Source organism: Chiloscyllium plagiosum, chromosome 1 (assembly GCF_004010195.1).
Source record: "Chiloscyllium plagiosum isolate BGI_BamShark_2017 chromosome 1, ASM401019v2, whole genome shotgun sequence".
NCBI classification, from domain to species: Eukaryota; Metazoa; Chordata; class Chondrichthyes; order Orectolobiformes; family Hemiscylliidae; genus Chiloscyllium; species Chiloscyllium plagiosum.
In genome coordinates, this window is record NC_057710.1 from 152128119 (window position 1) to 152142580 (window position 14462).

Consider the following 14462-nt stretch of genomic DNA (forward strand, 5'->3'; position numbering starts at 1 on the left):
GTATAGACCCAGAGTCTTCAACTGCTCCTCATGTTACTAATGGAAACATCATCTCCAATGTTCACTCTATTGAGGCCTCTCAGTATTCTATAAATTTCAATCCTCTCCCATCCTTCTAAGCACCATCAAGTATAGACCCAGAGTCTTCAACTACTCCTCATGTGACAAGTTCTCCATCCATGCGATCATTCCTATAAACCTCCTCTGAACCTCCTCCTCGGCCGCAAATTCTTCCTTCAATACCGGGTTTGGGGTGGTGGTGGTGGTGGGGGGGGGGGAGGTGTAGACAAACCTGCACAACTACATCTGAAACCTCAGTACTGGTAATGGTTTATGCTAAGCCAAAGAGCAATTAAACCATACAGAGCATAATGGCCAAGGTCCACAGGGGAACAGCATTCTCATTTTTGATCACTGTTGAGCAATCTTAGTTTGAAGTACACATGGCTAGACATTCCATGAGGCTAGACACAGGACAAGAAAGTCATGGCCAACATCCAGTCACAGGCCACTAGATTGTTGATATATTTCATATACCTTTGTTGGAAAGGTTCTGGCATCAATTCTCGGGCTACCACAAAAGTATGATGGAAAACTTTAAGTCATGATATGCTGAATTATAAATTTGATGAATTTGATTCTTCAAGCTAGTAACGTATGCAGCAGAAGTAAACAAACAAGCAAATAGAGTCATAGCGATATAAAGCACAGAAACAGACCCTGCGGTCCAACTCGTCCATGCCAACCAGATATCCAACCTAATCTAGTCCCATTTACCAGCACTTGACCCATATCACTCTAAATCCTTCCCATTCATATACCCATCCAGATGCTTTTTTAATGCTGTAACTATACCAGTGTCCACCAACTTCCTCTGGCAGTTCATTCCATACACATACCACCCTCTGTGTGAAAAAGTTGACCCTTAGGTCCCTTTTAAATCTTTCCCCTCTCATCCTAAACCTATGCCCTCTACTTCTGCACTCCCTCACCCCAGAGAAAAGACCTTGTCTATTTATCTCATCCATGCCCCTCATGATTTTATAGACCTCTATCAGGTTACCCCTCAGCCTCCGACGCTCCAGTGAAAACAGCCCTAGCCTGTTCAGCCTCTCCCTACAGCTCAAATCCTCCAACCCTGGCAACATCCTTATAAGTCTTTTCTGAACCCTTTCAAGTTTCACAATGTCCTTCCGATAGGAAGGAGACCAGAATTGCATGCAATATTCCAACAGTGGCCTAACCTATGTCCTGTACAGCCGCAACATGACCTCCCAATTCAATACTCTGACCAATATAGGTTCCAAATGCCTTATTCACTATCCTATCTACCTGCGACTCTACTTTCCAAAGTCTCTTTGTTCAGTAACACTTCCCAGGACCTTACCATTAAGTGTATAAGTCCTGCTAAGATTTGCTTTCCCAAAATGCAGCACCTCACATTTGTCTAAATTAAACTCCATCTGCCACTTCTCAGCCCATTGACTCATCTGCTCAAGATCCCATTGTACTCTGAGATGACCTTCTTCGCTGTCCACTACACCTCCAATTTTGGTGTCATCTGCAAACTTACTAACTATACCTTCTATGTTCACATCCAAATAATTTATATAAATGGCAAAAAGCAGTGGACCCAACACTGATCCTTGTGGCACTCCAATCAACCAATAATCAATTTTCTTTGTAAGCACTTTAGAATGCTGAGTTTTGGAATTAAAGTTGGACTAATGATAGTCAAACAGTAACACAATCAAGTGAGCACCTTCCCTCATTATTGAAAGGTTCTGTTGTAAACTCTGAAGCCCTTCTCGCATGGATCAAAATTGTTATGACAATAGAAAATCCCACATTTTCAAGCTTTGTTTGGCAGAGAAGCATTAATTCTCCATTTACTAAAAACCTTCAATCAATTTTTAGCCATTAGATTTAATTGTGTAACAAGAACGTATTACAGTAAGGCTACAATGAAGCTTTCACAACAGCATTGACTCATAACAGCCTATATGAAAGAGAAAGACAGGAAAAGCAATGATAAAGAGACATATGTAGAAGACACATATGAATAAATCTCTCTTAGCTTGCCTGATACACTTGCAGCAGTTGTTGAATCACTGCCCTTTTTCCACCAAAAAAGAATCATAATGCAGTATCTTCTTTGAGGCATTCTGTCTGTATTTGTTTACTTTTGGAGGAAGAAGATGAGAACTAACAGTGGAATGCCAGACTAGGCTACAACAGGAGCTTTCTACGCCTACGCACCATCACTTAAAACTCTAGAAAGAGGCGCATTTATCTTGTTTTGACTATCCATCAGACCACACAGAAGCTGGTCCTTGGGTAGAGTACTACCTGAGCTAAAGTGTTTGCATGTGAGCCTCCAAACAGGGAATCAACATAATTGTGAGCAGGAAGGTCTGCAGAGCCACTTAGTGTGTTACAAATTAATTTATATCTACTATAATTTGAGCCGCAGTACTACCTTATAGCCAACTAAACTGGCTCAGAATGCATTACTAAAATCTAGTGTTGCTATGCTCAGTCCTACTAATTTATGCCTTATGGAATATAATATTGCCTGTAATTAATCTGAGAACAACCAAAGGGAATATTACTAAACATGGAACAGTTAATTCATTCATCCTTTGAGAAATGCATTTATTTTATCTCTTTCAAACATGGGCAGTTGGAAAAAAAAGATAAAATTGATCAAGACTGTTTTGGAGTTCTGGAAGTGTCTGTAGCCAATGGCAACATTGTAGACTGTCTCCTATCAACACAAATAGTCAGCCAGCTGAAAAAGTGCAAAGGAAAAACCTACTCACATGAATATAATCTCCCTCCCTAAACACCACGCTCGTTCACAAATCCCCTTGATTTCAGGCATGCGCAAAAATTGATAAATTTCTAGACCTCTTTCTCTCGATTATCTCTCTCTTTGTTTAGTATCTTATGGCTTTTTATATAGTAAAACGTGTCAACTAAACTCAAGTTGGGGCAGTGCGTTCTAGATAATGAGTGATTACAATGCTACAAGTCTGCAGGAAATTTCAAACACAAACCATCCCTCAGCAATTTGGTCGAGTTGATCAAAATTGGGAAGCCAAGCCCGTTTCTTTAAGCTCACCAGTCCAGGACACCAAGATCATTCATCATGCTAAAACTGTCATCTCTGAGATCAGCCAACAGCTCAGAGCAAACAAGTATCACCCCACGTACTAAAGATACCTTAAGGAACATTTTATTTGGCTCAAGAAAGTGGGCTGTGCAACAAAGTGGTACTTCATTCACATAATTCTCCTCAAAAGGTTGATTGCAGCAACTCGCTGGGTGGCACAGTGCAGTTCCAAACCCACATCCATATTTGTGCATAGTGCTGCAGCCAGTGTCACTCCATTGATATACTTGATGCAATATACTTATGAAAACAAATAGATCCTTCAGCATTTTATTATGTAAGAAAGCAATATTTCAAAACAAGATTGAACGCGTGCATTGAAAAAATTTCAGGGCATCAAATATACAGCTCACCTTTTCTTTCAAAAATGGGATTCTGTGGACATTTTTCCTGTGAAATCTCTTGGAGCTGTAGGTTCCTCTCACAGAATGATCGAAAGCTCTCTGAGGGTTGGCGGGCAACAGGCCTGTACAGTTTTCTGAGCTGATAAAATGCAAAGACTGTATGTTTTCTAAAGAAATGAATTTCATCCTCCTGTAAATTCTAACATTCTACTGCAGAATAACGTTTGCTCTTTACCTACCTTGCATTATTGTTTTAATAGGATATTCAGCAGTATCAATTTCATGGTATTAAGTCGCTAGCCTGTATCAATTAAACTACACACTAATAAATAAGAATGCTTACGACATTAAATGATTTGTGCACAACATCCATTTCTTGTCAAAGTAATGGGAGGAATTTTCCTCTGCTTGGTCCTACAATGCAGAAAAAGCATTCAATTGTGCCCAGTGATTGTCCCTAATCATTTAAGTTCAATAACTTTATTGTAACAAGGATCTCAAAATGCAGAATGTTCCCATTTGGCAATGACAATCCGCAGCAAGTATTGGAAAACAGCAGATAGTTAGTGCCACGTCCTCACACAGAAAAGTTAGTCTGCAAATACATGAGCTGTGATGTGGAAAGGAAATTTGAGTTTATTTTTATATCTACTCATGGGATGTGGATATTTCGAGCTAAAGAAGCATTAACTGCCCATCCCTAATTGCCCTGGAAAATATTGTTCTGAGGTGGTATCTTGAACTGATGTCATTGGGGTGCAGGAACACCCAAAGCCCTGTGAGGTGCTGAGTTCCAGGATTTATTTACATTAAGAAGTTAAGATGATGTGCAAGTGGAAGGGGAATATTCAGATGATGGTATTTCCAGTCATCTGCTGCTCTTTCCATCTAGGTGATCAAGGCCATGGGTTTGGAAGATACATTAAAAGAGAGCTTGGTGAGTTACCACAGTGCACCAGTAAAAGGAATGAATGTTGAAGGTGGTGAATGGTGTGCCCATCAAGCAAACTGCTTTATCCAACCTTCTCAAACTTGGCCTTTGCCTGAGGCATACCGACCACCAATGGTCTCTCCTTAACAAGAGAGCAGTTTATGATCTTTTTGGACTGTGGCAACTTTCATTTTCATCCGAGATGCGCAAAGTTAAAAATGACACGACACCAAGTTACAGCCTAACGGGTTTATTTAAAAGGTCAAGCTTCTGCAGTGCTGCTGCTTTGTCAGCTCGCTAATGGGACAGGATGCCTAGGGTACAGAATTTATAAGTAAAAGACCATAGTGCCATACAACTGAAGCAATGTATTAGATAAACCTCAATGGCTGTTAAGTCTGTAATCACTTAGAATGAGGATGCAGGTTTCAATTGATTGCCCCTTAGGTCCCTTTTATACCTTTCCCCTCTCACCCTAAACCTATGCCCTCTAGTTCTGGACACCCACCCCAGGGAAAGGACCTTGTCTATTTACCCTATCCATGCCCCTCATAATTTTGCAGATCTCTATCAGGTCACCCCTCAGCTTCCAATGCTCAGCAGCCCTAGCCTAAAAGCTTTTAAATGAACTGGCTGCTGGGATAAGGGAAACATTGATCAAAATATTCCATAACTCTCTGGATTTTGAAAGTTTCCAGTACATTGGAAAACCACCAATGTGAGGCTTCTGTTCAAGAAAGGAAAGATAAGGCAGGAAACAGCAGGGCATTTGGGCCTAGCATCTGATGTTGGGAAAATGCTAGAGTCCATTATTAAGGAAGAAATAACAGGATATTTAGTAAAGCTTAATGAATTAAACTGAATCAACACGCAAACAAAAAAAGTCACAAAACTGCTAATGCTGGAAATCAGAAGTGAAAACAGAAATTGCTGGAAAAACTCAGCACGACTGGCAGCATCTGTTGAGACAGAGCAGACTGAATGTTTCAGGTCCAGTGACCCTTCTTCAGAATCCTTCTCCTCCTTCTGTTCTGAATACTGCTTCATTGTGAGGGGCCTTGAAAAGACAGGAGAGACGTGCTGAATGGGTAAGAGTTAGATATTCCATGATTGCCTGGGAAGTTGTGTTGGAGAGTGGGAAGGTGTTAGGAGTGATGGAGAGTGGACCAGGCTGTGGTGGTGGGAAGAGTCCCTAAGGAGTGTTGACAGAAGAGGGCAGAGGAAGATGTGTTTGGTGGTGATATCCTGCTGGAGGTAACAGAAATGGCAGAGGACGATCCTTTGAAGGAAGGGGCAGCACTGGGAAAGCTTGTGATTTTGGATAAATCTGTTGGACTATAACCTGGGGTCATGTGACCTCTGACACTATTCTGGGAGGGAGGAGAAAAAGTGAAAGCTGAAGCATGGGTGATCTGTCAGACACAGCTGAAGGCACTGTCAACATGTTGGGGGAAATCCTTGGCTGAGGACAATGTGGAAGATGACATAACCTTATGACATAACCAAGACCTGAGTGCTATTTTAGGGAGGGATTGGTCAAAGGTTTGTATGCTGCTTACTTCAACCAGTCAAATGCTTCAATTAGTTTTGTGGGCACAGTAGGTTCATACGTGTTTGTTCAAAGCTCACAAAAACCTGAGCTTCTGCCACCTTATTCTGTGATCGCTGTACACCCCCCACAGGGACTAGCGTCACTAGGTCAGTACAACAGAAAGATCCCAACTGTCAATGGTTTGTAATAAGTATTATTCAGTGGTGCCTGGAACCATTACGTTGCAATCAGAAAGCTATCTCAATGTCAAAGTGTCAACACAGAAATTTAACATTGTTATACACATTTCAGAGTTCAAATGAAGGTATTGCACCAGTTTCAGAGTCTACTTGTGAAATTCAGCAAAACAAAACAAAGTCAGCCGCAGCTTACTCTATGAAAAACAGACTAGTTTTGCTTTAAGATCCTCAGCCACATTATCAGTGCTTTTGGTCACACAAATGGCAATGCACTTCTGGTGTATTTCTGAACTGTGAAGCAAGGTTTGATAGAAATTGGGCCTCCTGCCCAGTGCATTAATTAGGCCAAGGTGCTGCTATCTACCGTATCTTCAATAAAACAAATACTATATAATTTGGATTTCTCCACCAAAATTGCTTCATAAGTCTATAATCAATGACATGAAATAGAAACTGAGAGGTCAATGTGGAAAACACACTCATGACTTACTGAAAGACGACTGATAAATGTACAATACAGGCAGAGCTCTGATTATGTGTATTCTTGAGGCCTGGAAAATCACGCCGGCCTGGGAAACAGTGAGAGATTAAAAGTACTGCCAATGCTGTGGAGCATTCAGGTTCCACATTTGCAATGAACTAAGATTTAAGATCCAGCTAAATGACCCCAGGACTGGAAAGAGGCAAAGGCAAGTCTCAGGTTCTGGAATGGAAAAGGTGCAGACAGTTCGACTGGAAGACAGAATGTTGTGTGTAAAAACAGAAAGAAAGAGTACAGCCATATGAATGCATGGCTGAGAAGTTAGTGCAGGGACCAAGGGTTTACATTTTTTGGATCACTGGAACCTCTTCTGCATTAGAAATGACCTGTATAAGAAGGATGGATGGCAGCTGAATTGGAAAAGGACTAATATGCTGGCAGGGACAGTTGATAGAGCTGATAGGGAGGATTTAAACTAGTAAGGTGGTGGGGTGGGACGGGGGAGTGTTTGGGACCCAGGGAGATAGTGGTCTAGTTGGGAAAAGGAGCAAGTCAAACAGTCAGGAATAAAGCAGAGAATGAGGTAGGACTGATGAATTAAACTGCATTTATTTCAATGCTAGAGGCCTAACAGGGAAGGCAGATGAACTCAGGGCATGGTTAGAAACACGGGACTGGGATATCATAGCAATTATGGAAACATGGCTCAGGGATGGACTGGACTGGCAGCTTAATGTTCCAGCATACAAATGCTACAGGAAGGACAGAAAGGGAGGCAAGAGAGAAGGTGGAATGGTGTTTTTAATAAAGGATAGCATCATAGCTGTACTTAGGGAGATATTCCTGGGACTATGTCCCGTTAAGTTATTTGGGTGGGACTGAGAAATAAGAAAGGGATGATCACCTTATTGGGATTGTACTGCAAACCCCCCGAATAGTCAGTGGAAAATTGAGAAACAAATTTGTAAGGAGATCTCAGTTAACTGTAAGAATAATAGGGTAGTTATGGTAGGGGATTTTAATTTTCCAAATATAGGCTGGGACTGTCATAGTATTAAGGGTTTAGATGGAGAGGAATTTGTTAAGTGTGTACAAGAAAATGTTCTGATTCAGTATGTGGATGTACCTACTAGAGAAGGTGCAAAACTTGACCTGCTCTTGGGAAATAGGTCAGGGCAGGTGACTGAGATGTCAGTGGGGGAGCACTTTGGGACCAGCGACCATCATTCTATTAGTTTTAAAATAATGATGGAAAAGGATAGACCGGATCTAAAAGATAAAGTTTTAAATTGGAGGAAGGCCAATTTTGATGGTATTAGGCAAGAACTTTCAAAAGTTGATTGGGGGCAGATGTTCGCAGGTAAAGGGGTTGCTGGAAAATGGGAAGCCTTCAAAAATAAGATAACAAGAATCCAGAGACAGTATGTTCTTGTGAGAGTGAAAGGCAATCCTGGTAGGGAATGCTGGATGTCTAGAGAAATTGAGGGTTTGATCAAAGAAAAGAAGGAGGCATATGCCAGCTATAGACAGCAGAGATCACGTGAATCCTCAGAAGACTATAAAGGCAGTAGGTGTATACTTAAGAGGGAAGTCAGGAAGGAAAAAAGGGGACATGAGATAGCTTTGGCAAATAGAGTTAAGAAGAATCCAAAAGGACTTTATAAATACATTTGGACAAAAGTGTAACTAGGGAGACAATAGGACTCCTTAAAGATCAGCAGGGAGGAGATGAACATGTATTTGGAAAGGCAAGGACTGATTAGGGATAGTCAACATGACTTTGTGCATGGGAAATTATGTCTCACTAACTTGATTGAGTTTTTTCAAGAAGTAACAAAGAGGATTAATGAGGGCAGAGTGGTGGATGTGATCTATATGGACTTCAGTAAAGCGTTCAATAAGGTTCCTCGTGGTAGACTGGTTAGCAAGGTTAGATCACATAGAATACAGGGAGAAGTAGTCATTTGGATATTGAACTGGCTCAAAAGGTAGAAAACAGAGAGTGGTGGTGGAGGGCTTCTTTTCAGACTGAAAGCCTGTGACCTTGTGGAGTGCCACAACGATTGGTGCTGGGTTTACAGCTTTTTGTCATTTATATAAATGATTTGGATGGGCACATAGGAGAAAAAGTTAGTAAGTTTGCAGATGACACCAAAATTGGAGGTGTAGGGGACAGCGAAGAAGATTACTTCAGAGTGCAACAGAATCTTCATCAGATGGGCCAATGGGCCGAGGAGTGATAGATGGAGTTTAATTTGGATAAATGTGAGATTCTGCATTTTGGAAAGGCAAATTAAGGCAGGATGTATATACTTAATGATAAGGTCCTAGGGAATGTTGCTGAACAAAGAGATCTTGGACTGCAGGTTCATAGTTCCTTGAAAGTTGAGTTGTAGATAGATATGATAGTGAAGAAAGTGTTTGGTATGCTTTGTTTTATTTGTCAGAGCACTGAGTATGGGAGTTGGAAGGTCATTGTGCAGCTGTGCAGGACATTGGTTCAGCCATTTTTGGAATACTGCATGCAATTCTAGTCTCTTTCCTACAGGAAGGATGTTGTGAATGCCGTAAGATTCATAAAAGGATGTTGCCAGAGTTGGAGGGCTTGAGCTACAGGGAGAGGCTGAGTAGGCTGGAGCTGTTTTCCCTGGACCCTCGGAGGCTGAGGGGTGACCTTATAGAGGTTTATAAAATCATGAGGGGCATGGACAGGGTAACTTCTTTTTCCAGGGTTGGGGGAGTCCAGAAACGGAGGGCATAAGTTTGGGGTAAGAGGAGAAAGGTTTAAAAGGGACCTAAGGGACAACCTTTTCATGAAATATCCACAAGGAAGTCTTACAAGTGCATTGATTTTGCTGGCTGTTTAACCACCATCGAGATCCATGGCCTTATCTGATCCTGTCTTTATCTATCAAACTAACATATTTCCAACCAGACGGCATACAGATAAACTGGTGGATTTCACCAATTTCCTCATTTCCCCTCCCCCCACCTTACCCCAGTTCCAACCTTCCAGCTCAGCACTGTCCTCATGACCTGTCCTACCTGCCAATCTCCCTTCCCACCTATCCGCTCCTCCCTCCTCTCTGACCTATCACTTCCATCCCCACCCCCATTCACCTATTGTATTCTTTGCTACCTTCTCCCCAGCCCCACCCCCTCCCCCTCCCATTTATCTCTCCACCCTGGAGGCTCCCTGCCTCTATTCCTGATGAAACGTCGATTTTCCTGCTCCTCGGATGCTGCCTGACCTACTGTGCTTTTCCAGCACCACTCTGATCTAGACTCTGGTTCCCAGCATCTGCAGTCCTCACTTTTGCCCAGCATACAGATAAAGAACAGTAATTTTTGTTTGCTACTACAGCAATGCACAGGCTGCTTACAATCATTTACTATAATTCCTGCTGAAATCATAGAACAGGAGTGAACCCTGGGTCATCCTGGACATTGCGATTCAGTTGCACAGTTTAAATGAGGCATCTTATTTGTGGTCAATTGCCTATCATTTGCAACAATCCTATCATTTAGGAGGTCTTGAGTGGTCCCTTTAAATTTGTTCTGCCAGTATCAAGTATCAGTATCAAGGGGAATCTGCTAAGAGCATAATATACCTGGCATATGTTAATGTTTCATGTAGGTGAATGTGTGCGTGTTTGGGAGGAAGGACTATTTGCAGTGCGATAGTTAAAGCAGGTTTCATTAGCTGTAACCATCTGTATCTATTCTGGCAAATTTTAGGAGGAAAAACATGTTGGTGTTACAGCACACTAACAAACTTGATTATCATCACGCAGACTGGCAAAGTGCTGTCCTGACATAGAAAGCATGCAGATATGTTCTATTTTCATGCTGTCGTCAAAGTACAGTTTTGAAGTATTTTGGCATTGATTCCCTTAGATTTAAACTTTGTATATATTGGGTTTTACCAACTCACATTTCCATCACCATGAATTATCTCCAATCCACTAAAGTTAATTTTCAGAGGCTACATAGCATGCAAATCACATACTGTGATAACTTTCAGCACACATACCCAAATAATAATGGACATAACGTGCAAGAGTATTAATATAAAAAAGAAATCTGGAATTGAGAATCAACTGATGACCATGAAACCATTGTTGATTGTCAGAAAAATCTAAGTGGTTACAATTAGATTAGATTCTCTACTGTGTGGAAGCAGGCCCTTCAGCCCAACAAGTCCACACCGCCTCTCCGAAGAGAAACCCACTCCCCTATCCTATATTTACCCCTGACTAATGCACCTAACACTATGGGCAATTTAGCATGGCCAATTCACCAGACCTGCACATCTTTGGATGGTGGGAGGGAACCAGAGCACCTGGAGGAAACCCACGCAGACACGGGGAGAATGTGCAAACTCCACACAGACAGGCGGGAATCGAACCCAGAGGCAGCAGTGCTAACCACTGAGCCACCATGCCGCCCTTAGCATTATGCTCTTAACAGATTCCCCTTGATTCTGATAATGACCAACATGGCAGAATAAATTTAAAGGGACCACTCAAAACCTCCTAGATGATGGGATTGTTGCAAATTGTTGTGGGTATGTTCACCGAGCTGAGAAGTTGGTTTGCAAATGCTCCATCCCGTTCTAGGTGGCCACCTCAGTGCTTTGGAACCTCCTGTGAAGCACTACTGTACTGTGTCGGTTGGAATTTACTCGGTTCCATTCCTGCTGCTTCCAGTTGCCAGCTCCAGTTGTTCGTTGCAGTGGTCGGTATATCGGGTCTAGGTCAATATGTTTACTGATGAAGCTCATGAAAGAGTACTATGTTTCTAGAAATTCTCTGGCTGTCCTCTGTTTGGCTTGTCCTATAATTGATGGGTGTCCCAGTCGAATTTCTGGTATTTGTCATCTGTGTATACAGCTACTCGGGAAACTGGTCATGGTGCTGAGTGACTAGTTGATGTTCATGAATGCGGAACACTAGTTGTCTGCCTGTTTATCCTACATAGTGTTTCGTGCAATCCCCACATGGAATCTTGTGCATCATGTGTGTCCTGCATGTGATGGGTATTGGATCTTTTGGAACTGACAGCCAGACTTCTCCGAACAATCGGATTCATGACAACACATAAACCAACAGCCACGCTCAGCCAACAACTCACCAGAACAAAGGACCCAATACCTATCATTGCAGGACAAACGTGGTGTACAGGATTCCATGCAGGGACTGCACAAAACACTATATAGGACCAACAAGCAGACAACCAGCAATCCACATTCATGAACATCAACTAGCCACTAAACGCCATGACCAGCTGTCCCTAGTAGCTATACACACAGATGACAAGGACAACAAATTCACCTCAGACAACACATCAATAATAAGACAAGCCAAAAAGAGGACAGCCAGAGAATTTCTAAAAACATGGCACTCATCCACGGACTCCATGAATAAACACATTGACCTAGACACGATATACTGACCACTGCAATGAACAACTGGAAACAGCAACCGGAAGCAGCTGGAATGAAACCTAAATAAATAAATTCCAACCAACACAGTACAGCAGCGCTTCACAAGAGCTTCTACAGCACTGAGGATCTCACATAGAAAGGGGACAAAACATCTGCAAACCAACTTCCCAGCTCAGCGAACATACGCACAACAACTGCCCCGGCACCCGAGCAACAAATCTTTACACAAACCTTGTAAATCTAAGTGGTTCTCTAAGGTTCTTCAAGGAAGGAAACCTATCATCCTCACCTGGTCTGACTCCAGACTGACTCTCAACTACCCTCTGAAATAATCTAGCAACCCATTCAGTTGTATCAATCACTGTAAATTATCAAGGAAATAACACTGGATGGATCACCTGGCATCGATCTAGACACCGAAAAAGACAACGCCAAAAACAGCCCTGTCAACTCTGCAAAGTCCTCCTTACTAACATCTGTGAGGTCGCGCCAAAATTGGGAGAGCTGTCTCACATATTAGTCAAGCAAAAGACTGACACAGCCATATTCATGGAATCATTCCTTACAGACAATGACCAGACACCGCCATCACCATCCCTGGACATGTTCTGAATCACCTGAAGGACAGACCCAGCAGAGGTGGCAGTACGTTGTTATACAGTTGCCCTAGGAATCCTCAACATTGAAGTCTCACGGCTTCAGGCTAAACATAGGCAAGGAAACCTTTTGCTGATTATCATGTACCACCCTTCCTCAGTTGATGAATCAGTATTCCTCCATGTTGAACAACACTTGGAGGAAGCATGGAGGGTGGCAAAGGGGGCAAAATATCCTCTGGGTAGGGGATTTCAATGATCACCACTAAGAGTGTCTTGGCAGCAACACTACTGATCAGCAAATTGGAGCCTAAAGGACATAACGGCTGGATTGGGTCTGCAGATAGTGGTGATGGAACCAACATTATCATCCTAAGGACCTCACGCATACCAATGTATCGGCTGCAGATGCATCTATCCATGGCAGTATCGGTAACATTGACCAGCGCACAATCCTTATGGATCCAAAGTCCCAAGTCCACATTGAGAATAGTCTCCATTATGTTTTTTTAAATTATTAATTCACGGGAAGTCAGCGTTGCTGACTATGCATGCATTTTGTGCCCATCCTTAGTTACCCAGAGGGTAGTTAAGTGTCAACCACATTAAGGTGGGTCTGGAGTCACGTGTAGTCAGAGGGAAGGATGGCATTTTCTTTCTCGAGAGGACATCAGTGAACGAGATGGGTTTTTCTGATAGTCAGCAATGGTCATCGCTGAACTCTTAATTCCAGACTTTTATTGAATTCAAATTCCACCATCTGCCATGGCAGGATTTGAACCCGGGTCTCTGGATTAACAGTCTAGCAACAACAGCACTATGCTATCGTCTCCCTGTGGTACTATCACCATGCTAATTGGTACCAACTCTGAACTGATCTCGCAAACCAAGACTGGGCATCCATAAGGCATTGTGGGTCATCAGCAGCAGCAGAATTGTACTCTAGCATGATGTGTAACCTCATAGCCCAGCACATTCCCGCACTCAAACATGGCCATCAAGCCAGGGCATCAATCCTGGTTCAACGGAGAGTGTAGGAGGGCAGGCCAGGAACAGCATACCTGAAAATTAGCTGTCAACCTGGCAAAGCTACCATACAGGATAACTTATATGCCAAACAGCATGAGCAGCAAGTGATAGACGGAGCTAAGTGTCTCCACAAACAATGGACCATATCTAAGCTCTGCGGTCCTGCCACATCCAGTTGTGAATGGGTGGTGAACAATTAAACAACTCATTGGAGGAGGAGGTGCCACATATATCCACATCCGCAATGATGGAAGAGGCCAGCACATCAGTGCAAAAGACAAGGCTGAAGCATTTGCAGCAGTCTTCAGCCAAACTGCCGAGTGGGTGATCCATCATGGCCTCCTCCAGTGGTCCCCAGCATCACAGATGCCAGTCTTCAGCCAAGTCATTTCATTCCACGTGATCTCAAGAATGGTTGGAGATGCAGCAAAGGCTGTGGGCCATGACAACATTCCAGCACAGGTACTGAAGACTTGTGCTCCCTAACTTGCCCACATCCTGAGACAAGCTGTTCCAGTACAATTACAACACTGGCATCTGCCCAACAATATAGAAAGCTGCCCAAGTATGTTCTGTACATAAAAAGCAGGATGAATCCAATGCAGCCAATTTATACCCCATCAGTCTACTCTCAATCACTAGTAAAGAAATGGAAGGTGACATTAACAGTGCTATCAAGCAGCACCTGCTCAATGATGCTCAGTATGTGTTCCGCCAGGGCCATCCAGC

At 42.7% G+C, this 14462-nt stretch overlaps 1 protein-coding gene across 1 annotated transcript in view; it reads right to left on the reverse strand.

Moving 5' to 3' along the window:
• LOC122555119 overlaps nucleotides 1–14462 on the reverse strand; it is a 212980-nt gene that overhangs the window by 98539 nt on the left and 99979 nt on the right. The window contains exon 7 of the mRNA XM_043700821.1: nucleotides 3529–3658. Coding sequence (XP_043556756.1) covers nucleotides 3529–3658 — 130 coding nt within the window. The remainder of the gene's footprint in view (nucleotides 1–3528; nucleotides 3659–14462) is intronic.